The 22,458-nt window shown below is 43.0% G+C and overlaps 1 protein-coding gene across 1 annotated transcript in view; it reads right to left on the bottom strand.

The window, feature by feature from the left end:
- The window catches only part of MKLN1 (muskelin 1), a 111,262-nt gene extending 92,413 nt beyond the window's left edge, over positions 1 to 18,849 (bottom strand). The window contains exon 1 of the mRNA XM_063134675.1: positions 18,749 to 18,849. Within this exon, the coding sequence (XP_062990745.1) occupies positions 18,749 to 18,762 (14 nt within the window). The 5' untranslated portion in view covers positions 18,763 to 18,849. The remainder of the gene's footprint in view (positions 1 to 18,748) is intronic.
- Positions 18,850 to 22,458: the final 3,609 nt, after the last annotated feature.

Genomic DNA, 22,458 nt, shown 5'->3' on the forward strand with positions numbered 1-22,458 from the left:
ACAACTTAAATAACCTTGGCAACCCAGGGAAGGCTCACCTGAAATATAGTCACCTTTGCAGCTTTTCTGTTTTCCTTTTCATTTATTTATTTGTTTTATTGCATTTCTATACCTACCAATAGCTGAAGATGAACAGACTAAACTCTATGCAGTTAAACATATTCAAGTAATATAGTCCTAGTAATAGATTCTGTTAGAGGAAACAGAATTTAGATATTATTCTACTCGAGCTTCAGCTATGGGGCGGTATACAAATGCAATAAATAATCATAATAATTCTACTCTAGTGTAGCTGTTTTAAATCTAATTTTGAGATCTTGAGATCTCGAAGTTTGCACAATTTCTGTGACCTTTGAGTTGGCTTAATGAAGATACTGCATCAATACAGATTTTGGAATTTTTATTATGGTCAACATAGCTACCTTTGCTACTTTTTTGACTTGGGGAATATAGTATTTAGCTGTTCAACAGCAGGACCCAACAGTAGAGGAAAAGGATTTCATACCACCTGAAACTAAGACTTTATTCTCCGATGGTTCATCCCCTCCAACTACTACGTATAGCTACCCAATTTGTCTTTTTCTTACTTTCTTTTACCTAGAACAGCATCAAAAATTATCTCTAGCATTGTTAATAAAGATTACCCAGTTAGTCTCTACTTCTGTCTTCAAAGAACCTGTCTGGTTCACTCAGGAGAAAGACAGTTCTGAGTCAACATCTGGATTTTGTATTTTCAAAAATGGAGGGTCAACATTTGTCTGCCACTTTCTTGGTCCCAGTGGACCTAGGGGCAGTGAAACCTGAAAGTGCCTGATCTGAATGTTTGCCAACCTTCCAGTACCATATCATGTTACTACTCTGACTACACAGGCATCCTGACTTCAATATCAAGACAGCCTGTGTATTTTTTTCTCCTATACTCAACCACCCAATCTGCTTTTTGTAACATCTTGCTTAAGAGATCTGGAGATCTCAAAAGCTTGCACGTTTGTGCCCTTTAATGAAAATCATTGAAAAAACTTGCCTATCTCCAAAAGATATGAATCAAGTAGGTACTAACAGTTCCTAGTAAGCTAGTGAAGTCTATTTCAGGGCTTTGTAATCATAGCCTACGGAGACGCATACTTCTATATTCCTCTGGCTTTCCTCACTGCCAAGTAGCAGCCTGCATCGTCATCTAGCAAAGTTGAAGTCAGAGCACTTTACGCCAATAGGTCAAATTATTTCATGCCAAGCTGGCCATTACAACTTGGCTCTTATTTTAAAGCTCATCGTAGATACTAGTGCAAAATCCCATATCACCCTGAGGGTTAGTAGCCTGAGGATGATTGGATAAAAACATGTTTGCCCATCTCACTTACAACTTGAACAACTTTATACTTTTAAAACAAATGTACTACAAATAAACTGGCAAAGATGAAAACAAAAACAAAAAAGATGTTTTTTAAAAAAGAATGTTTACCATTTCTTGAAGTTTGAGGTCAAAAACACGTGATGTAGGAGTTTTCTCTCTCTTCTTCTAGAAGTCCTGCCTTTCTCCTCAGCTTCTCTTCCTCCTCCTCGAACTACCACCCACTGACTTTTCTTCTGCCCTTTCCCCAACATTCTGTGCCTGTCCTTTCATTGGCCCAGAACTCTGAAAGCTCACAGGAGTGAGCATTATTACACATGCAGACACACACACCACAATTATATCAGCCTCCCATGTCCACATTAGAAGACTTGGAGCTCCAAAGCAAAAATAAATAAATCGGGAGCCCACATGTGTCACCAGTCAACAAAACTCATGGGGATGCCCAAATATAGTTGCTTCATACATGCTTACACATTACTAGATTTCTTAACACTCCCCCTTCCCACACCATAGAAAGAGGAACTACCGCTGCGACTCTGATAAAGAGAGCTTGATTCAAAGTTCTTTGGGAGAACGAGTTTGCGTCAAAAGACTTTTCCCAGTCCCAAGGAACATGGCTCTTCTCAGAGCAGTTCTCTACTGTAAGCCAGTAGCTTCTTCCTAAAGATGCTATCTATACACCAGCAGTTAAGGGAATGTTGAGTTCTTCCATTGGAACTCTCTTCCCTCCCAAGAAGAAACATCTTCCAGAATATATTTATGGGCATTTTTTAATTCCATTTGGTGGGAATAAGTATTGGCTTTCTTTTATACTGCACCTGATCAGGGCAGCTAACAGCACTTTTAAAATATACACATACATGTAAAAAATAGGGTGGGGGAATATGCAGAACCAGAGCTTTGGTGATACAAGACGTACTTCTTAATAGTGATGTATCTCACCAGATTGTTGTTAGGATTAGAATTATAGAACACCATGCAAATTAGTAGCCTGATCCAGCTGTTTACTCAGTCATGTTTGCTCAAAAGTAAACACCCAATTCCAAGTTAGTATAAGTTTAGAACTGCTGTCTTATCCCTAAGCGAGTATGCACATGCGTCTGCTAACTCTCTCTCCGTTCCACTCCCTGCTCTGGCCAGGCTGCCTGCCTTCCTCTTGGCTCCCAAACCCCCTTACGGAGCCTGATATAGCAGAGGCAAGACCTGGCCCAGTGCAGCAGCATCACCCCCTGTGGGTTGTGCGAGAGCCTCAACCTCCCTCCCTCTGATCCACTTCCCTGCCTTCCTACTGGCTGCCAGTGTATGTGTGAGCACATATGTATGCATGTGAGTGCACGTGCGCATGGGAGATCGCCCATGAGCCAAGCCTGTATCCCACAGCACTCCAGTCCACCTGCATTGAAAGCAAACATCGAGATGCTGAGGGCCAGGAGAACAGAATGGGTCCAAAAGTGCAGGGATGAACATTTTCCAGAATGGAAAAATTTCCAGTGCTTTATTTTTGCTGGAATTTTTTCCTTCACATGTTCATTAGTAACAATGAGCAGCTGCCAATTGCAAATACAACATTAAGCAAGCTTGGCAGTTTCAAAGTTGTAATTAATGTTTTTTCAGGAATGATTATCCCTTGCAAGTATTTGAGAGAATACATATATGTCACTGAAGGGAGTGAGAGAGATGTCTTAATATGAAATGGAACTAATAAGTAGTGACAGCAACACTGAAGGCGCCCCCAACAACCTTAGTGGAAGAGAATTGAACTCTACTGAAATAGATGAGCGGTTGTCAGCATATCATGCACAGTTCTTTGGGTTACTAAAATTAGTGCAGCCTTCCCCAACCTGGTACCCTCCGTATGTGTTGGGCTACCATCACATCTGGAGGGCACCAGGTTAATGAAGGATGAATTAGTGCGTCAACAGTTTTTGGTACTTTGTTTCTTTCTTACATTTAAACAACACAAGGGAAGTACGTGCTATTGTCGTTACATTTTGACAAGTGTTCCAATCAAAATTACTATGTAACATTTAAATCACATTAATTTTGCTTTAATTTCCCCCCCTCAGTTATTTCAGGTCAAATACTTGTGGTGTATCAACATGGGGTACTTCAGCTTTCTTGTTTACTAAACAGAAGTAAAGTAAATGTGATAAATTAGATCACTAGGCATCAGAAAATTTTAGGGCGTCTGAACATTTTTCAATGCAAACTGAATATTTCTGATGCAAATGGTGCTATGCAAATTAGCTTAATTTGCGTAAGAATGTTTACAATTTAAAATTTTCCAGAAAACCCACATCCTTGTCAGGTCTCCCGGGCCCTCGGGCAAGCACACATTCTGGCAAACTGACACGGGACACCCAAAACAGTGAGACTTCTTTATTGGAGGAAATCCCATGGCAAAGCTCAATGGCTACACACTTCAGAAATCATACAGCTGATGGTCAGTAGCTATAGACTCCAAGAAATTCCAGAACAGTCAAAAGCTAATCACTACTTTTATTCTACTATCACTACTTTTTTATTCTCTCAGTATTTTAACACTTAATTTTAACTTAAATTTAATTTTTACTGTTCTAACTCTGTATTTTAATCTTATATCAATTTTGTTGCGTGGTTTTATCCTGGTTGTGCTTTTTATACTGTATTTTGTAATTGTGCTTTTAACAAGTTGGTTGTTTTATCATGGTTATAATTTTTGTGAACCGCCCAGAGAGCTTCAGCTATTGGGCGGTATAGAAATGTAATAAATAAATAAATAAATAAATAAACAAACTACTATCGTGATGAGATCCCCATCGATGTGGTTTTCCTGTTGTCATCTCCACAGTTCTGAACACAAGAGAAGGTCAATCCATAGAAGGGTTCCAAACCTGGACGGGTGTGTGTGTGTGTGTCTTGAAAGGCCCTAACAAACCACCCAAAGAGAGCTAGTCCAACCTCGGATCATGCCTTGGTAAATCAAAGGCAACATGGCCAAGGCTTAAAAAGAACATGGGGAAAGGTATACCCTCAAACACAAGGAGTTCTGCCACTGCTTTTGCACAAGCAACTCCTCGCTGCATGACTCCAGGCAGAGGACAGAAGGTCCAACAAGCAATGATCAAGCCCTCCCGGTGCACTGAGCTGACAGCAAACAAAATTTTGTTCTGACTTTATACTGTTAGTTTTACCCTACCCAGTGCCTGTTTACCCTACCCTGTGCCTGTTTGCTTTCTCTTCCCCTCCTTATTGTTTTATCATGGTTTTATTAGAATGTAAGCCTATGCGGCAGGGTCTCGCTATTTACTGTTTTACTCTGTACAGCACCATGTACATTGATGGTGCTATATAAATAAATAAATAAATAATAATAACACACAAGCCACAGCCAACGAGGGTTCAAGTCTATGAGAAGCCTCACTGTTCTTTTCATGGCAAGTTCTTAGTAATTCAAACAAAGTTCCACTTAGGAGGGAGCATGTGCAGAAAGCCCCCCAGAGTCGATGATGATGATGATGATAATAATAATAATAATAACAATAATAATATTTCTTACCCACCTCTCCCTTTGGATCAAGGCGGGGAACAACATAAGTAAAATACAGTATAAATCAGATACATAAAATTAATTAAAAGAGCATATAAAATCAATACAGCATCAAATAACAATCAACAGATCTTAAAAATTCTTGGTTTAACATTCATCTGGGTAGGCCTGCTGGAAGAGATCCGTCTTTATTGCTGACTTAAACTCGGAGAGAGAGTCAAGTTGACGAATCTCCTCCGGCAGGCCATTCCACAGTCTGGGGATGACAGAAGAAAAGATGGATCCAAACAGGGAGGTTTTCCAGGAATGCAGAGCAGATGTTCCTAGCAAAGACTCCTCACCTTTGCACCAGCTTAAAAAGGGAGCCGCAGGCCTCTTCCAGACCACTTGACAGAGAGGGGCTTTGGCCTTTCAGCAATGCCCCTGTCCAAACAGAGAAGCACTGCTGAGGCCACCAAGAAGACGCTTCAATCTGGGTGACCCTTCTGTAAACCCCCACCCTTTCTCGTATCCATTTCTCACAGTGTCTCTGCCAAGGCCGAGGCAAGCAGGTGGCTTGTGGGGAGTAGAACCACTCCTCCATCACTGCTGTGAAACAGAGATCAATTCGCACAGATTGTAACATTCCATAGGCTGAAGATGCTCAAAGCCTTCCAGACTACTTCTAATTAAATCTTAGCTAAAAAGTACAAGACCCCACAGCTGTGCCTTAACTATCCTTGACAGTCACTGGAGCCAGTTGACATGGCAGACCAACAGCTACCCTTCCCTCCAAACCTCATAGAATCATAGAATAGTAAAGCTGGAAGGGGCCTATAAGGCCATCTAGTCCAGCCTACGCCAATCCTTTAAGTTGGAGATCGGGAGAGGAATCAGGCTGGGACATATTTCCTAACAGTCCAATCACTCCTTTTAGGCCTCAAGCTGAAGGGAAGGAAGCAGTAGGTTGGAGTCAATTGACTGGTGACCAGGGAGGTTCCATCACAATGATAGGAGAGGCTGCCATCTCCCTACTTCTATTCTTGAGAGAGCACAGATTCTGCTACACTCTCCACTATGCCATGCAGTGTGAGGTGTCCGCTGCCCACACAGAGCTTTGACATAAGCAGCAAGGAATGTGAGAAGCATCTGGCCAAGCAGATGCAAGAGCATGCAGCCACCCCATCCCACAGAAATCGCTCTGAGATAGACACATAACACATTCAAACTGTACATACGCTGCCCTCCACAGCAGGCCTTCAGATATAGGGCAGATGATAAACAATCAGCAATCCAGATAAAAGGACAGCTCTGGACAACAAAGTATTATGTGACCTGTGACTAAGCAACAGAGGTGGATGAAGCTTGTCTGTTACCAGGAGGTTTTGAACTTTTGAACTAAGCAGACACGGTTTTGCAGGAAGATGCATGCCCAATAAAAACATCTTTCAAAGATAGTTGTTTAGGCACAGCCTTCATATCAGAAGTCCAGATTAATGGTTAATAGACAGCACCTTAATTCTAAAAACAAACCATCTTAAATTGGCTCTAAGGCCTTCCTATGGAGTATGATAAAATTGTTATCGATTTTATGAGGCATTTTATAGACTGCTTTAATTCTGGTATGTCCATGGAAACCAGAGGCTTCACTTGTTAAAATATTTAAAATGGGCACACTTCTTTGAATAGCAATCCATATATATATATATATATATTATTACCAGAAGCCTTTCAACAAGATCCATACACTGTGCAGTCCGTCTGTGTAGCTTCAAAAAAACAACCTACTCTAATTATAAAGGAGATTTTCAGCCATTAAAAAGTGAAACATGAACATTAAAAGTTGTGGGTTGGCTCTTTCTTAATGAGTTCTATCTGCATGGAATGAGAATGACCATAACAGAAACACTGTTTACCACAACGAGAGTTATTTAATTTATTTACTGCATTTATATCCCACCTTTATTCCTCCAAGGAACCCAAGGTGGCATACATAATTTTCCTCCTCCACTCCATTTTATCCTCAAAACAACAACCCTGTGAGGTAGGTTGGGCTGAGAGTCTGTGACTGGCCCAAAGTCACCCAGTGAGCTTCCATGGCCGAGTGGGGACTAGAACCCGGATCTCCCGACTCCCAGTCCAACACTTTAGCCACTACACTACACTGGCTCTCAGTTGTTCCGATCATGTCTATGTTATGGCCAGCTCATCTCAAGAAGTATAGTTCAGTTTAGTTTAATTCTTCTACCTACCCTACTATTCTTCAAAAAAAAGCAACCCAAGTGTCTAATAGTGCAACCACACTTAGAATATTGTGTATAGTTCTGATCACCACACCTAAAAAAAGACACTGTAGAGGTGAAAAAAGTGCAGAAAGGGGCAACTAAAATGATCATGGGCTGAAGCATCTCCCCTATGAGGGATTGTTTCAACTGGAAAAAGGAGGCTAAGGGGAGACATGATAGAGGTGTACAAAATGATGCATGGTATGGAGAATGCAGATAGGGAGACATGTTTCTACCCCTCTCACAATACTAGCACCAGGGGTCATCCCATGAAGCTGATGGGTGGGAGATTCAAAGGGAGTACTTTTTTCACACAGCACAGATGGAATTAACTACAAGATATAGTGTTGGCCACCAATTTAGATGGCTTTGAGAGGGGGTTGGATAAATTCCTGGAGCAGAAGAGTATCAATAGCTAGAATCAGAATCCAGAATTCCAGAATCAGATGTAGTAAGCCTATATATACCCGTAGCTAAGGAACATGGGTGGGAGGATGCTGTTGCATCCTTGTCCTGCTTGTGGGTTCCCGGTCGACAGCTGGTTGGTCACTGTGTGGACAGAGTGCTGGACGGGATGGAAACAAGGCCTGACCCAGCAAGGCCCTTCTTATGTTCTTAGTTAGAAAAAGATGACTAAGAGTGCAGTTCTATTTCTATGGTCCCTAGATTGCTTTTGAGGAGCCATAGGATGCTGGGAATTTCCCCTCCAAGGTGTAGACAGAACTATGATCTGGGAGGGGAAAATCCCAGCGGGAATTTCCCAAGCCCCTCCCAGCCACAATGGGAAGGTCCACTGTGGCTCAATTTTCTAAAGTTGGAACTTCAGCAAAAGCCAGTCAGAACAGGAGGAACAATGGATGCAATTTCCTCCTAAAAACAAAAAGGGAAAAAGCTAGACAGGCCCATGGCTTAAGGAGAGGAAATCTGACATATCCTACAGTCCCTCAGACTCTCTCCCAGAGACTATAGGATAGGTCTTGTCCAGAGTTTTATCAAGGGAAAAATACTATTATTATTTAAACGAACAAGAAAACACGAGATGATCCAAGAATAACTGCGACCCCCCCATGCTGAGTAGAGAACTATCAATGTGTTTGTATTTAATGCTGTGAAAAAGCATTCAAGCCTCTAAATTGCTAGAAAATAAGCTAGCTAGCTCCATTTCAGAAAACACAGCTGAAGAAAACCATGTAACTGCAATTTTCTTACTTTTTAACACACTAGAATGCTTAGGGAGGAGATAAGAAACTGAATTGGCTGAGCAAGCATTCAAAAAACAAATCTTGTCTTTTGAAAGTCTTGAATGGCATGATCAGACATAATCTATCAGAAGCATTCAATCATTAATATATTCAATATATTAAAGGTCCAAACAACTAAATCTTCCTAGTACGCATAGAAACACTAATAGCTGTATCGCGGGGAGTGCTTCCATTATCGGGCAGTGAACCCATCCTCCCTCAACTAGCATTTGCTTTGTTTAATCTTACATATGCCAATTTTATTGCAACAATTTATTAGTAATATGTATTTTAAAAAATCTAGTCAACTATAATAACTGCATTACCTACAGCTGCAAGAAGGGGAAAAAAGGAGTGGCTGAATATCAACCATCGTCATAGCCAGTCAATAGCTTTCCAACTTGAGTAGCTTGCTAGTGAAACTTCAAATCACATAGCTTCTAGAAGAGTGACATCCTCTGAAGTTCTAGCAAAAGTGACACATCCTTACTGACAGCCATGCTGACATTTTGATTTGTCGTATAGCAGCTGCCACACTTTTGGTAGGTATTGCATAATTGTCACAACAACCATGCGCCCTGGGCTTTGGCCAACACAGCTCGGCTGTCCTATAATATATAAGGGCCCTGTTTAGACAACACTTCAGGGGCTGTGGTTAGTGAAACTGTGGTTCTCTGGAGCTAGCACTAACCACAAGCCGTGCTGTTGCACACAACCCTTTAAGCCAGGGTTAGAGCCACTAACCCTGCTGCAGACAGACTGACCGGGGTTAGAAAGCGACCAGGTTTTAGCAAAACGCATTGCACACAACACTTTAAACCTCACTGCTTAACCAAAAGCCACACTGTGAACCACTGAGAGATTCTATTATCTTCAGCGGTATACAAACATTACAAATAAATAAATAAATAAATAAAATTCACTCAGCCCAATATTGTCTGCTCCAACTGGCAGCAGCTCTCCAAGGTCTCACGCAGAGAGAGGTCTTTCACAGCCCTTACATCTGTGACTCTTTAGCTGGAGATATCAGGGACTGAATCTGGGGTTTTGTGCATGTGTTTACTTACACACCTATGTGTCCTACACATAACTATTGCAAGAAGCTATATGCAGTTTCCTTCCAGAAGCTAAAGTTAGTTTACATGAGGCTCCCGTGGATTGTCCTGTACAACCCAGACCAAGCAGAGACTGCTTAAATTCTGTGCATTTCCTTCATGCAGGAGAACACAAAGTGTAAACTAAGAACATAAGAAGAGCCACGCTGGATCAGACCAAGGGCCCATCTAGTCCAGCACTCTGTTCACACAGTGGCCAACCAGCCATCGGCCAGGGACCAACGAAGCACAACACAGCGCAACAGCACCCTCCCACCCATGTTCCCCAGCAACTGGTGCATATAGGCTTACTGCCGCGGATATCAGAGGTAGCACATAGCCATTAGGGCGAGCAGCCATTGATAGCCTTCTCATCTGGTTTGCCCTGACGTAAAGCATGTTTGTTATTGAGCAAAAGATTCGGGCCAAAAAAGAAAAGAAAAGCAAGATGTGTTTATCAATAGGAGAAAAATCTAACTCTTTAACTCACTACTAACTAAGAGCCTTAACTTTTAAAGCATCTTCTTCTGAATGACAATCCTAGCTATGCAGTTACAGCTCAGCCAGGCAGAATTTGCAGTTCCTTGTCAAACACAGTTTATTATATTTGCTACGGGCATGAAGACAGACTTTGCTGTATGCCACTTTATAGGTTTTCTTAGTGCCTTCAAATAGTGAAAAGGATACAGAAAAGCAGACAAGGGCTCAGGTAATGTACTGAAACATGAACATTACATTTTTACAAGTGTTATTCTACCCTGCACGCACCTTGTTTTTTTCTTCCTTCTGTCTTTGCTAGACAGACATTACTTTCTCCCAGCATGACCCTGCTGATATGCCCTACTGATAATAGCTTGGAGGAAAGAGCAGCCAAAGACATTAAGAATTACCCAATGCCTTGGTTATGTGTTTACAGGGAGTACAGCAAGGGACACTGGAATGCTGTTTGAAACTCCCAAGAAAGGATTGCCAGGGAACAATCCCAACCACAGAGAAGCTGTAGAGATGTTACAGGATCCTAGGAAATGGCAGCCTATGAGGTAGAGCAGCTAACATATGTAGATGATAGGTAGCAGAGTCAGGATAAAGGAGGCCTCTGTTCAACTCCCCACTTAATCACGAAGCTCCACTTACCCAAATTGCACTCTCAGCTTCATCTACCTCAAAGGGTTTGCTGCAAGGATAAACAAGCTGCCCTGAGCCCTATCTAGAAAAAATGATGTGATACCTAAGCAAATAGAAAGCTCCTGAGCTTCCCGGTGGCCCAATACATTAATCTGAATTATTAACAGCAGTTTATCCATTGCCTGCTGGACAAAAGTCATGGGTGTGTACTTGGTATAATGAGCTCCTGGCCCTCAGGAAATGTTCCCTGAAGCCAAGGCTGCTGACCTTGAGAAACTGAGAGAGGCAGAGGGGTTTGTGGATGAGACCTTCCAGGTCCCGATAGCAGCAGCCCAATCCCTGGGTAACTGGACTGCATGGAGGCCAATAAACCAAAGCTCAACCCAGACAAGACAGCGGTACTGTTAGTGGGTGGTTCAACTACCCAGCTGAGTGGTGTTCAGCTTGTTCTGGAGGGAGCTGCATTCCCTCTGAAGGATCACGTGTGCAGTTTGGCTTCTGAATCTATCATCGTCACTGGAGGCACTGGTGGTGTCAGCGGTTAGGAAGACCTTTTAACGGCATAGGCCAATATACCAGCTGCAACTTTATCTGGACAGAGATAGTATGGCAACAGTTATCCATGGTCAGGTAACCTCCTGGTTGGATTACTGCAAAGCATTGCACATGGGGCTACCTTTGAAAATTATTCAGAAGCTTCAGTTAGCCCAAAACAGAACTGTTAGCTACTAACTGGGACTACTAGCTGTCCGATGCAATCTTGTGATCCCAATGGTTTCTCAGCTGCACAGGCTTCCAGTCTATTTAAAGGTCCAACTCAAAGGGTTGGCATCCCTAAGCAGCTTGGTTCCAGAGTATCTAAAGGACCATCTCCTGCTATATTTACGTCCCTTATGTCATGTTCAGAGGCCATCCTCCTTCTCCTGCCCCCACAGAATGAAATTAGGCAGGTGGCTACAAGAGAGAAGGACTTCTCAATTGTGGTGCCCCGTTAATGAAATCCCCCCCCCCCACAAGAAGACTTGCCTGGTACCCGCACTTATCTTTTTGGCGCCAAAGAAAAACATTTCTCTTTCCCAGGCATTTTAGATTTGCATTATTGTATTTGTTATTTTTAACCAGTTTTTAACTTCATTTATTGTATAAGTCTCTCTGAGAAAATTTTGCTATCAGGCAGCACAAATTTAAAACAACAATTATCTCAAGTCTGCAAGACAGATATTGGATAAATGTGTTTTGCATCTTTCCTCTGCTTCTCCAGAAAATGGGTGTAGAGGTCACACTAGTTTATTCTTGAAATTAAAATTACCTCCTGAATGTGTGTACCAAATTTTATTCCATTCTCTCAACATTCAAGGGGGATGTTGCAACACCAATAAACAGACAATATCTAAGAAGCCAGATGATCCAAAGGCCTCATCTTGCTCAACCAACGGATTTGAACAAAACCATTTTTAAACAACTGTTATAAAACTGGTCTCTCAGCATTGTGGGGAAAATATGGTTACTGTAAGGAAAATGTTGGACATGGAACATAGTAGTAGAGCCCTGTGGAACCCCATGGCCTAAATGCCATGGCACAAAGCAATAATCCCCCAGCACCACCTTTCGGAATCAGCCATCCAAGAAGGAGCGGAACCACTGCAACACAGTGCCTCCAACTCGCAGCCCAGACAACCTATCCAGAAGGATACCATGGTTGATGGTATCAAAAGCCGCTGAGAGGTCCAAGAGAATCAACAAGGTCGCACTCCCCCTGTCCCTCTCCCAGCAAAAGGTCATCCCACAGGGCGACCAAGGCAGTTTCTGTTCCAAAACTAGGCCTGAAGCCAGATTGAAATGGATCTAGATAATCCATTTCATTCAAGAGTGCCTTGAGTTGTCCTGCAACAACCCGCTCAAGCACCTTGCCCAGGAAGGGGATATTAGCCACCGGCCTGTAATTGTTAACATCTTCCGGGTCCAGGTTAGGCTTTTTCAGGAGTAGTCTGATTTCCGCCTCTTTTAAAGCATCCAGCACCACTCCCTCTCTCAGGGAGGCGTTTACAACCTCCTGGACCCAGCCGGCAATCCCCTCCTTATTTGATGTAATGAGCCATGTAGGGCAAGGGTCGAGTACACAGGTGGTTGACTGAACTTGGCCAAGCACCACATCCTCGGGCCTCAGTAACTGAAACTCATCCAATAAAACTGGACAAGACGGCGCTCTGAATGCCTCTACTAGTAAGCAGTCTCCAAAGTTTCACCATCAAAGACACACACATCCAAAAACCAAAACAGAGGTCCACAAGGATCAGGTAGACTCCATTTTTGTGCAATTTCTCAACAAAACATTCCTCCAAGGAATCATGTTTGGTTCTGTGTGAACAGTAAAAAAAATGGGAGCGTTAAGTGCTATCTCTGTTCAATGCCACTTCTTAGTCGTACCTGCCATTTTCAACATTCTACCTCAGTCCCACGCTGCGAACAGTCTACATTTTCCCTTTAAGAGCTAATATTTTTCTGCAGCCTAAGCAACAAGACACCTTGTTTTCATTTGTATTGTCTATGTTCGAGCTGCATCCCAAACCACTGCTCTCAAAGGGAGATCATTACTGCAGTCCACTGGGTATCTCATTGTCAGCTCTATGCAATTCCGTATTTGTCAATAACCTTCAAGAAACTTTAACAACCCTGCTGATAGAAGATTGAGGGAAGAAAAAAGAATGAGGCCCAATAAGTCATTAATGATATTAACAGGATAGTAGTTCCTTTGAAAGAAAGTCCTGGAATACTTTCAGAACGCAAAATGCAAAGTCATGTAGCAGAAATCTGGAAAAATAAAGACAGTGAAATGCACTCTTTAGGTGGGGTTCCCCAAAAGGCAGCAATCAAGTGAAGAGTGAGCTCTTACTCCCCATCCACCTCCCAGTTATACCCTCTTAAAAGGGCAAGGCAAGAGAACCCTAACCCAAGCCAAACAGACAACAGAGTACTCAACTATCATTTCTGGTCATTTTTATCATATCTGTAGGAGCAAAGGAAGCAGATTCTTTCTGTACATTTCTCTGACTATCTTGAAGCCTGCTCTGGATCTCCGAAAGCCACACACACCCTTCCATTGACCTTGTCATGCTTGCGGGTGAAAATGCAGAATTGTATTATTCGCATCTTGGGAAGGCTCATCATGGAAATCAGAACTAGGCATTCAGAATAAAGGACACACTTACAGAGGACAGCCTAAAAGCTGTGTCTTTAGGACAACCTAATACATCAATGTGAACAAGTAAATAAAGACTGTCAAAGGCTGTGATAAATTGATCTTTTCAATAAAACATGCTTATTTGGGAGGTGGAATGTTCTTGTGGGTTATTGCAGCAACCCAATCAGAGAACAAACTGCGTGAGCCTGCTCAACAGTGTTTTCCTCTCCCATCTCCAATGGCCTTGACCACCATTTTTAAAGGACCACACCCAGGAAAGAAAATTGTACCACAAACCAATGGCTGTCCATGCATCTCCCTTTATTTCACTGCATATTGGCAGTTTCACATCAGTGCCCAGTTATTCCAGGAAACACATAACTCACGAGACTCAAACAAAAGGCTTCCTCCAAACTTCAGATCTGACCCATCAAAACCAAGCAGCCTAGCAGCCTACACATTTTAAAGGGCAAACGTTGGTTGCCCTAGGATCAGAACTCTACATCCACATCCAGGAGAAGCACTTGGTGCTAATCAGCATGGGGTAGCCAGTAACAACCAACAACCCCCACCCGGGCCCATTTTGTTCTTGTCCACTAACAGACCAGGACTACACAAGTATCAGTCCTAGCTGCATAGCCTGTGCGATGGGTTTTCGAATGCATCTAAGTTATCTTCTTCAGCCAGAAAGGCTTCTTGTGTATTCTCTACATTTCCAGATTTCTGCTAGAGCATTAAATTAACAACACAGAAAAGTGCTGTGCAGACACATCCTCAGTTAGCACAACCCAGCAGATCAGAGGAGGGTGTAATCAGTCGTAAAGGTCTTTGTTTCTGTTTTTTAAACCTCTTAAAAAATCTTCTTGTGGGTCCCGGACAAAATCCGATACACATGGAGCACAGAGGTCACTTCCAACAGCAAACATTCAGTGAACAAACACAGCACATGTGCACTGAAGTCTAAGTTCATTTCAGAGTCCAAAAGTGAAAGGTGAAATAATGTCACAGGAATCTAGTTGTGTTTACTCATTCTTTCTCTCTCTCAAACACACACACACACACACACACACACTCTGAGTGGTAGAACAAGGCCCAACCGAATAGGAATGTAGAAAGCTGCCTTACACTGAGTCAGAACATTGGTCCAATCCAGTCCAGTATTGTCAACACTGACTGACAGCAGTTCTCCAGGATTTCAGGCAGGAAATCCCGCCTTTTTTCCAGTCCTACCGGGAGATGTCAACAACTGAACCTGGGACCTTCTACATGCAAAGCATGTGCTTTACCACTGAGTTATGGCCCCTCCCCTTCATCCTAAAATATCTGCCAATATTAAGTAGATTATCAAACATATCCAAGTAAGACTCCACTTTCCCCCACCACTTTCCTTGCTTGAACACTTTCTGCATTAACCGAGTGAGAACTGATGTAAACGTCTTTCTGTTGAAAACAAATCAGCTACAGCCTGCTGCATAGTCATGCACAGACCACATGTTATCATTTCGAACGTTAGATAACTCCATTTTCCAAATGCCCAACCAGCCAGCTTGGTCAGACCTTCACCTTCCTGGTATCAAGTCTAATCCCCTTCCTACCTTCTCCTTTGTCTTGCACAACCCCTAACCCTGCCTCTCCCACAACTCCTGCTTGATCTCCACACATTCAGGTACTGAAGATCCTCAGGTTTTACCAGCCCACCTTTGACACAGCCCTAAGCCCTCCAGCTTCCACCATTCAAGACCTTTCTGCCTCAGCCATAGGCCTTGCAGCCCATCTTGAGGACCAGATACTGTCAAATAATGTTATTATAGCATGAGTATACACTGCACCTTACAAAGTCATATAATGTAAAGGCAGCTCCCTGCCCCAAGCAGCTTAAAAATGAAATTTAGAGGGGGTAGGGGGAGAGAAATAAGGAGAAGGTTTCAGCACCCCCTCCCACCTGCCAATTCTCCTCTAAAAGTGTCTCAGAAAGGAAATGTATGATGGGGAACCTCACGTTTTCCTCATAATATCTAATTCCTCCCTCTATGAAAATTTGGAAGCAAAAGTCCATGTCCTTCAGGTCAGTCTAGCTTAAGCAAAGCATGCTTGCAAATTAGTGACAAGACAACTCTTGCTGGGCATAACAAATGCATAAGACAATCACTTAACAACATAATTTTAAATATTTAAGGGACTTGTGTTTCCAGGAATACAGACTGAATATTTTATTACGGTCATTGACCAATACCAACAGTACATTTAACAAACACTATATACAAAATATGTTAACACATTAAAACTACCAACATCTAGAAAGTCAGAGTTCAAAACAATTATATCAGCAAATCCATCTAAAATCACAGAGTACACTCAGGGGCTAAAAAGGTACGGCATGTTATTGCAATTGCACAAAATTTAGCTACTTTATTGGTAATATAGGGAATCTTATCAGAGAGTAATAAGGAAATATAAAATTTTGCAGTTCTACCCGGGTATTTATATAAAATAGGTAGAATAAGGTCATTCCTAAGATCCCGATAAAAAGAACAGTATAAAAGTACATGCCTCACCATTTCAACATCCCCGTTATTACAGGGGCATAGGCGGTCTTGGAATGGTATTCCCTGGAATCTCCCCTCCAAAAACTTGGAGGGCAGAACATCAAATCTGGCCAGAGTAAAAGCTTTTCTATAATTTGGGTAAGTCAGATTAGTAGGAATACAAACTGGATTCCATACAGGACTGCTGAAAAGGAAAGGGGGGGCAGATATTGCAGGAACAGTGAAAGGTTTATGTAGCAGCAGAGTGGACCTTCAAGGGCATTTGAGTTGTTAGCCTATTCCTACACGCCTGCCCCACATTTCCGCCAGCCTCTGATTTTTTATGACACTACCTGCCCTTTACACCCACTACTATTTCTCTTATCATCAAGAAGCCCCTTAACAATTCTTCGCAGTCCCATAACATTACACTACATTAGGTATGCCAGTCTATACCCCCCACCCCAGACTCAAACCACTGTCTGCATACATTACCTATACACACGCCTATCCTCTTACGCCCCAAAGCCTACTATAGCTGAGAGGCAGTGTGGTGTAATGGTTAGAGTCTTTCACTAGGACACAGGAGTTCCATGTTTGCGTCCCCACTCAAAGACAAGAGCAGAATCGTCAACAAAAATGCCAAACCAAGAGGGGGGGGGGGGGAAGGACCACAAAAAGTTTATTGTTAAGCTAATATAACCGATATAAGGTTGATGGATTTTACTGTTTTAAAAATTCAAGTTGGCTTTAACATATTAATGGTTTGTTTTAGAATTGTATATTTTCTATTTTGTATGTATGGTTTTATCTGTACGCCACCCTGTGAGATCCCTGTGATATTTGCTTTTTTTCCCCCCTCCTCCCTCCCAATCCCCTTTCCTTTTGTGTCATGTTTTTAAGATTGTAAGCCTGTTTTATGAAATATTTTTGTAAGATGCTTTGAGAGCCTTTTTGCCTAAAGGGCAGGATAAAAATGCTGAAATGAAAATAAATAAATAAAGCAGGATATAAATGTTTTAATAAATAATAAATAACATAAATCAAAGCATATTTGTAAATTCTCTGTAATTGTTCTAATACACACACACACACACACACACACCATACTGTCCAAATACAGTAAATGAAATCAATACAATAGACTTTTTCAGCTCAAATGGTTATATCTGAGTTGGGGGTTGGACACTATGGCCCTATAAGCCCCTTCCAACTCTATTATTCTATATTACTCTACAATTCTATAATATAGAATTACCTACAGAATTACCTATCAGTTACCTAGGGAGGTTGTGGGCTCTCCCACACTAGAGGCCTTCAAGAAGCAGCTGTACAACCATCTGTCAGGGATGCTTTAGGGTGGATTCCTGCATTGAGCAGGGGGTTGGACTCGATGGCCTTTAAGGCCCCTTCCAACTCTGCTATTCTATGATTCTATATAGAAAATAACAATGCAACTCAGCAATGAAGCTCACTGGGTGACTTTGGACCAGTCATTGCCTCTCAGACTAACCTACTTCACAGGGTTGTTTTACAACTAAAATAGACAGGAGGTGGACTGTATTATTTATTTATTTATAATATTTATATCCCGCCCTATATCACTAAGATCTCAGGGCGGCGTACAGATAAAAACATAACAGTATAAAACAATAAATATACACAGTTAAAAAACAAATTAAACCATAATCCAAGTTAAAACAATAATCCAAGTATTAAAGCCACCTTGGGTTCGTTCCTTGGAAGAAAGAAAGGAAGAAAGAAAGGTCACAACACAAGATGCAACAGATTGAACAAAACCTCTGGACAACATCTTCCTCTGGACAGATGGTTGTCCAGAGGCAGCTGGACAACCACCTGTCAGGGATGCTTTAGGGTGGATTCCTGCATTGAGCAGGGGGTTGGACTAGATGGCCTTGTAGGCCCCTTCCAACTCTGCTATTCTATGATTCTATGATGCCAGAGTGGTACAGTGTTTGGAGTGCTGGACGGGGACACAGGAGATCTGGGTTCAAATCCCCACTCCGCTCTATGAGGGTAAAAAATGGGGAGGAGCAGGAGGGGAGGCCCCCATGAACGCCGCCTCGGGCTCCTTCCAAGAAGGGAAAAGGCGGGATATAAATGCAGTGATAACATAAATAAATAAATAAAATGTCTCTTCACTCCCCCACTCCCTCCAACCCCATTCACAGCCGTCAGGCTTCCTAAGCACATACAGAACCCCCCCCCCATTCCTGCAGCTTGCCAGCCCCACTGCGGGGACCCCTCTCCCCACAGACGCCGCTCTCTGCCCCCTTGCCGCCGCCCCCCACACAAACACATAAACCCCATGGGAGGAAGAGGAGGGGGCGGGCGGGCCTGCGGCCTTCTCCGCCCGCCTGCCAGCCCCCCAGCCTCGCCGGGGAGCGGGATGCCTCGAAAGACGGGCGACTTACTCGGGCAGGTACATAGAGGAGAAGCTGCTCCAGCGGTGCAGGGTGTAGGCCAGGACGCGGCTTTCGAGGGGCCCGCCTGGGCCTAAGCCTGAGGCCGCCGCCGCCGCAGCCGCCATTTTGTTAGCAACAGCGACGGGGAGGAGGAGGAGGAGGAGGAGGCGCCATAGAGTTAGGAGGGAAACGTAGAGTCACGCGCGCGCCGCCGCTTCCGGTTCCCGCGCGAGCCCTAGCGGCCGCGCGGGCGCACCAGGCAGAAAGAAACGGAGCGCCGTTCTGTTCCCCCTCCACGCATCTCTATGGCGGCTTGCTTTGCGTTTTTCTACCAGCCATGTACGTGAAACACCCCCACGCAGCTGTTCGCTCGGGAACCGGAAGCATCGCCTGAACTTTTCACTGAACTCTGCGAGCCTCTTGGGAGAGGGGAGATGGAAAAAGCGAAAGGGAGGAAGGTGGAGCGGGGGGGAATGCAGAGGCGGCTCTTAAAGGGGCCGCAGCACACTTGTAAATGTCAGGCATTCCTGCTTTTGCTGCCAGGTGTTTAATCATAATCATAATCATAATCATCATCATCATAATAATAATAATAATAATAATAATTTATTTCTTACCCACCTCTCCCTTTGGATCGAGGTGGGGAACAACATTAGAATAGGAATCAATACATCAATGTATTGGGCCTGTTCAGACAACACACTAAGCCATGCTTAGGCCAAGAACCTTTTTAGTTATGTGTAGCTACCATGGTTAGGAATGGTTCACACGACTCGCTAAGCCATAATAGCCCTGTTCAGAAGACACCTTTAAACCATGGCTTTAACCACTGTAGTTAAGCCAGAAAGCTGGGCCATGTTCAGAAGACGCCTTAGACCACGGTTTTAACCACGGTGAATAAGACTTTTTGCCTTATTCACCGTGGTTTAAGGTGACTTCTGAACGGGGCCAATGTTTAGCCCAAAATGTGGCTTAGCGTGTCGCCTGAACAGGGTCAGCATGAGTGTGGAAAGGGGAAGTCTTGCACATTTTATTATTTTATTGGTGTGTGTTAGTTATTTATGCATGTGCAGACAGACTTTCTTTTTGTCTAAACATGCGTAGGATTGCGCTAGCACATAGGTTACTCCTTATCCTTGATATCCACCTTGATCCCTCTGATGTTTCCGTGCTTTTTAAATGTTGATTGTAAGGGCCACAGGGCAGGAACCTAAATGTCTGCTTAAATTGTGAAGCCCCTATCATACTGATGGCATGTATCGATAGTAAAAACTTGTGTCCTCCACCTCTCCCCTATTTCCCCATAATATATCTCCATTTTGCATTCATTCTCACGGTTCCCTCCCAGTTTTATTCTCTTGATTTACTTATAATCTGTAGTGTGACGATACTAGTTTTTATTATTTGTTTTATTGTCCCCCATGCTGGTTGGCCTTTCCCCTCCCTGTTTGTTTGTTACTGTGATTTTAGAATGTAAGCCATATGGCAGAGTGTTTTGTATTTTATTTTGTTCTGTACAGCACCATGAAAATTGATGGCGCTATATAAATATTAATAATAATAATAATAATAATAATAATAATTTCCTTCTTCCAAACTGCAAATGCTCTCATCCCTATTCCCCGCTGTATCCTTGACCTCCCCATATTTAATCTATGTGAGTGAAAGACAGAGATTTTTCTCGGTTGTTGTTGTCCTTTGCGATGGTTTCACATGCAACAAAAGTGGTGTGAATGAAACAGAAATATTTTTTAAAAAATCAACATTGGTCTTTAAGAGTTCCTTTTTCATTTCTACTAAATTTGGAAATTGAAATGATGTCAAATTCCTTTAGCACATGCTCCCATCCTCAGAGGGAAGCTTTTGATCAAGTCAGAAGCCTATGGATATAGTTAGAAAAATGGGGCTGGCACCTTGGAGAGCTCCTTTGGAGTTATTATTATTATTATTATTATTTATTTATATAGCACCATCAATGTACATGGTGCTGTACAGAGTAAAACAGTAAATAGCAAGACCCTGCCGCATAGGCTTACAATCTAATAAAATCGTAGTAAAACAATAAGGAGGGGAAGAGAATGCAAACAGGTACAGGGTAGGGTAAGCAGGCACTGGGTAGGAAAAAACTAACAGTAGAAAGTAACAGTAGAAGTCTGCACAACATCAAGTTTTAAAAGCTTTAGGAAAAAGAAAAGTTTTTAGTTGAGCTTTAAAAGCTGTGGTTGAACTTGTAGTTCTCAAATGTTCTGGATGGGTTATGATGGGTTCTGGCTGAAACCCAGAGTGAGTTCACCGCCCCACTGACATTGGAGCCACCAGCCTCTACTGCAGCTAAGGCAGATCAGGGTTATCCCATATGATGCATGAGGGTGACAGGTCTGAAGTACCTAGGAAGCTGTGCATACTGAGTCAGACCTTTGATCCATCTAGTCCAGTATTGTCAACATCCGCTGTAAGCCTATATACACCCATTGCTGGGGAACATGGGTGTGAGGGTGCTGTTGCACCCATGTCCTACTTGTAGGTTTCTCGTCAACAGCTGGTTGGCCACTGTGCGAACAGAGTGCTGGACTAGATGGACCCATAGGGCCAGTTCAGAAGACACCATGGCTTTAACCATGGTACTTAAGCCCGAAAGCTGGGCTATGTTCAGAAGTAACCTTAAACCATGGTTAACCACAGTTAATAAGGCTTTTCGCTTTATTCACCATGGTTAAAGTCATGGTTTAAGGTGTCTTCTGAACACAGCCTGGCTTTCTGGCTTAACTATCATGGTTAAAGCCATGGTTTAAGGTGTCTTCTGAATGGGGCCTCAGTCTGATCCAGCAGGGCTCTTATGTCGTTATGAAAGTCACATCTCTCAGGGCTGTAGAGTAAGTCCAAGTGGCAGCCTTATTAGTGCTTCTCTGCACTGCAGTGTTTGCTGCAAAGGCAATGCACCTGATGGCTTTAAAAGGATTAGGCAAATTCATAGAGTTTAAGGCTATCAATGGGCCTGTTCAGGTGACAATTCAGGCTCTGTGGTTAGCAAAACTGTGGTTCTCTGGGGTTAGCACTAACCACAAACTGTGCTGTCGCACGTGACACTTTAAGCAACGGTTAGAGCCTCTAACCCTGCCACAGATGGTCCAACTATGGTTATTGAGTGAGCAAGGTTTAGCAAAACGCATCACACAAGACAGCCTAAACCCTGCTGCTTAACCAAAAGCTTTAACCAGCAGGGTTTAGGGTATCTTCTGAACAGGCCCACTGGCTACTAGGTTAGATGGCTATATACTACCCCCTGTGGTTGTTGGTGAACATAAGCAGGAAGGTGTTATTGCATTCCTGTTCTGCTTGTAGGGTTGCCATAAGCATCTGGCCGGCCATTTTGGGAACAGAACTGCCTAGAGAGCTTCATAGAATCATAGAATCATAGAAGAGCAGAGTTGGAAGGGGCCTACAAGGCCATCGAGTCCAACCCCCTGGTCAATGCAGGAATCCACCCTAAAGCATCCCTGACAGATGGTTGTCCAGCTGCCTCTTGAATGCCTCTAGTGTGGGAGAGCCCACACTAGAGTTATTGGGTGGTATAGAAATGTAATAAATAAATAAATCCTGGACTAAATACGCCTTTGGGCTGATCCATCATGGCTCTTCTTATGTCCTTAACCTCCGTGTTATCAAATGTAATGAGGACTGAAGTGATGGAATAAGGCCAGGACTGTTCTTAGAGTGAC

This window comes from Elgaria multicarinata, chromosome 9 (genome assembly GCF_023053635.1).
Source record: "Elgaria multicarinata webbii isolate HBS135686 ecotype San Diego chromosome 9, rElgMul1.1.pri, whole genome shotgun sequence".
In the NCBI taxonomy this organism is placed as follows: domain Eukaryota; kingdom Metazoa; phylum Chordata; class Lepidosauria; order Squamata; family Anguidae; genus Elgaria; species Elgaria multicarinata.